This window comes from Rhagoletis zephyria, unplaced genomic scaffold (genome assembly GCF_001687245.7).
Source record: "Rhagoletis zephyria isolate East Lansing unplaced genomic scaffold, Rhagoletis_zephyria_1.1 Rzeph_scaffold_01474, whole genome shotgun sequence".
Classification (NCBI taxonomy): domain Eukaryota; kingdom Metazoa; phylum Arthropoda; class Insecta; order Diptera; family Tephritidae; genus Rhagoletis; species Rhagoletis zephyria.
In genome coordinates this window covers 1-2,980 of record NW_016158558.1, presented here as the reverse complement: position 1 = coordinate 2,980, position 2,980 = coordinate 1, and the positions used below count along the sequence as shown (strand labels likewise).

Genomic DNA, 2,980 nt, shown 5'->3' with positions numbered 1-2,980 from the left:
CGCGCACTGCTTACCACTACACCACAGTGGCCGACAAGATGTAGAATGTACGATTGTTTTAATTCTCCACACTGTAAAAAACATAGTACGAATTATAACACAACACTTTTATTCTATTTTTATCGTAAATTTTGAAGGTTTTTGTTTAACAAAATGTTTTGCAACAACGCTTAACATTATTGATTAAAATATAATGGAAGTGTTGTTATCATTTGAGCTACGGTTGTTATAGTGCAACGAAAGAAGTGCAGATATTACAAGTAAAACTATCGTAAGTAATAAGTTTAAGCAATTTAAAATTAAGTATTTTATTAATATGCGTACGAATAGGTTCTATACTACGTATTTTTCTTACTGCTTAGCCTTCATTCAATAAAGTATATCGATGCATAGTGTTATTACCGCAAACTTTAATTTAAATCTAGTTTCATTAATTTAAATTGACTTCATTCATCAATTAAATTTATTGTTATTCATTTAATTTAAAGATTTATTAATATAATTTATGAAACTCGAACAAAAATTAAGATATAAATTATGAAAAGATAAAAACTAATGGTTTTACACTTTCTTATACATTATATTTTTATGTGGAGGTACTTGGCAGATTCGTAGCTTCTTCGAGGTTTGTTTCCGTTGCGACTATAAATTAAAAGAAAATTATAAAGCGTCTTAAAGACAAGTTTCAGTGAAAAATCATACATGTACTTACTTTTAATTTCATTAAGCAGTGCGTTTATTCCTGGCTTGGGCTTGGCGTTGATAGTTAACTGATAAAATTGCCTGTTTATGAAGTCCCACATTGCAGCGCATGGCTCAGCGTAGGCCATATTAAAAACAATGTATGTTTTAAAGCATATATCCACAGCTTTCGCGAAGTTGAAAACTTTGTAAGTGATGTTGTCAAAGTCAATCATGAATGATTGTGGCTCGTCTAGGGTTCCAATTAATGATATGAAGGGGGCAATAGAAGATACTGCCTGGACTTTGCAATCATACATTTGTTTATATTCCGTATCAGTTGCGCAAACAGCCATAAAACTGTCTAGTGACTCTTTGAGAGAATAAAGCCTTTTTTTGCATTAGTCTTATTCAGGGGCGAACGCAGGTAGGGGTTTTGGGGGTTCAAACCCCTCCCGAAATGCCTGCTGAAAATTTTAAGAAATTTCTCTCTTTTTATTTAGTTAATTACGTAAACAAAAGCAATACTGTTTTTATTTCCGTAAAAGATTGTACGAATTTTCAACTATTCGCAAAAATCTGCAAATAAAGAAAAAACCAAGGTGAATGAGCACAAGCTTGGAAGCATAACCGGACTAAATATTGATGTTGATAGATAACTCATACGCCATGGCAACAATGCATTTTCAACATAGGCTGGAATAACTTTAAGACCATAAGAATTGGCAGGCAAACTTGAATTCACCTATATATATAAATGTGAATGTCTGTTTGCTTATTACCTTATAACTTCTGAACCGCGGCACAGAATCGCACGAAACTTTGCACACTTATTTGCTTTTTCCCCGGGAAGGTTATAGGCATAGAGAAAAATGTGCAGTGCTGGAAAAGAGGGCGTGGCACCTCCTATACTTACTAAAATTTTCATATTGTATATCTCTTGAAATATTTGTGGTAGAGCATTGGAACTTGCTGTCGAGATAAATAAAATTAATTCCATACTCATGGGAAAAAATTGGCGGTATTGGAAAAGGTGGCGTGGCACCTCCCATGGGCTTGAATTATTTAATCAGCTCTCACTTCGGAACCGTAAGTCACATAAACTTGAAATTTGGTATGCAAACATATCTATAGTAGATGCTTATCTTAAGGTATATGTAAATGAGTTTGTAAAAGGAGGCGTGGCAGATAACATAGGCGTGGAATTTTTAGTCAGTCATATCTTCGGAACATAAGTCACATGAACTTGAAATGTGGTATGCAGGTATCTACGGTAGGTGCTTATAGTAAGGTATATATATAAATAAGACTGTGGAAGGGGGCGGCAAATCCCAAAGGCGTGGAATATTTTACCAGTTATAACTTCGGAACCATAAGTCACATAAACANAGCTTGGAATTTTTTGCCATAGCTTCGTAACCACAACAACAACAACGTACTTCATATGACTTGAAATTTGAACAGAATTTTAACTAAAATATATAGAAAACTAGCTTTTACCCGCGGGTTTCACCCCACGCCAGAAGGAATTAAAGGGGTCATGTGATTTGTGATTCCGAAGTTATGGCTGATAAGAACTTCCACGCCCATGTTATGTGCTATGCCCCCTTTTACAAACTAATTTATATATACCTTACTATAAGCACCTACCATAGATATGTTTGCATACCAAATTTCAAGTTCATGTGCCACGCTCTCGTTTATATATACGTTACAATAAGCGCCTCCCGTAGACATGCCTTCGCACCAAATTGCAAATTCTTTCGACTTATGGTTCCGAAGTTTTAGCTGATTAAACATTTGCAGGTCTATTGGCGGTGTCACGCCCCCTTGCGAAATTTACGACATATTTTCAAATAAGACCATACTTATAACCTTCCCGGGGTAAAAACAAATAAGTCTGCCAAGTTTCGTGCAATTCCGTGTCGTGGCTCAAAAGTTATAAGGTAATAAACAAACAGACATTCACATTTATATATATAGATAACAAGCTAAGCTCACAAAAAATTTCAATCGATCTGAAGAATGATGGGTTTTTGGGCATGAGCTCTCCGTCTAGATGCTCTGGCAACACCACTTTATATACATACATACTTTACATAATCCCTAAAAGTACTACATACAGGGTGTCCCAGAAGTAACGTGCCAAACTTTAGGGCAAGGTAGGTGGGGGGGTGAGCTCACTGATAAACAAAAAATTTTCAGGTAAAAGAGTCACCGTTTTTGAAATATTTACATTTTTTCGAATTTAAAAAAAATCGTGCCTTTTCATGTGTTTTCTTTAACTGCAACTACAAAC

General features: G+C 35.1%; 1 protein-coding gene across 1 annotated transcript; it reads right to left on the bottom strand.

Annotated features, from left to right (window-relative positions):
* Nucleotides 1–517: 517 nt before the first annotated feature.
* Nucleotides 518–1,485, bottom strand: LOC108364139 (uncharacterized). Its single transcript, XM_017617712.1, has 2 exons — nt 713–1,485; nt 518–642 (listed from the first exon to the last, which is right to left on the bottom strand). Exons 1-2 carry the CDS (start codon nt 1,035–1,037, stop codon nt 587–589), a joined length of 381 nt encoding a protein of 126 aa, XP_017473201.1. The 5' UTR covers nt 1,038–1,485; the 3' UTR covers nt 518–586.
* Nucleotides 1,486–2,980: the final 1,495 nt, after the last annotated feature.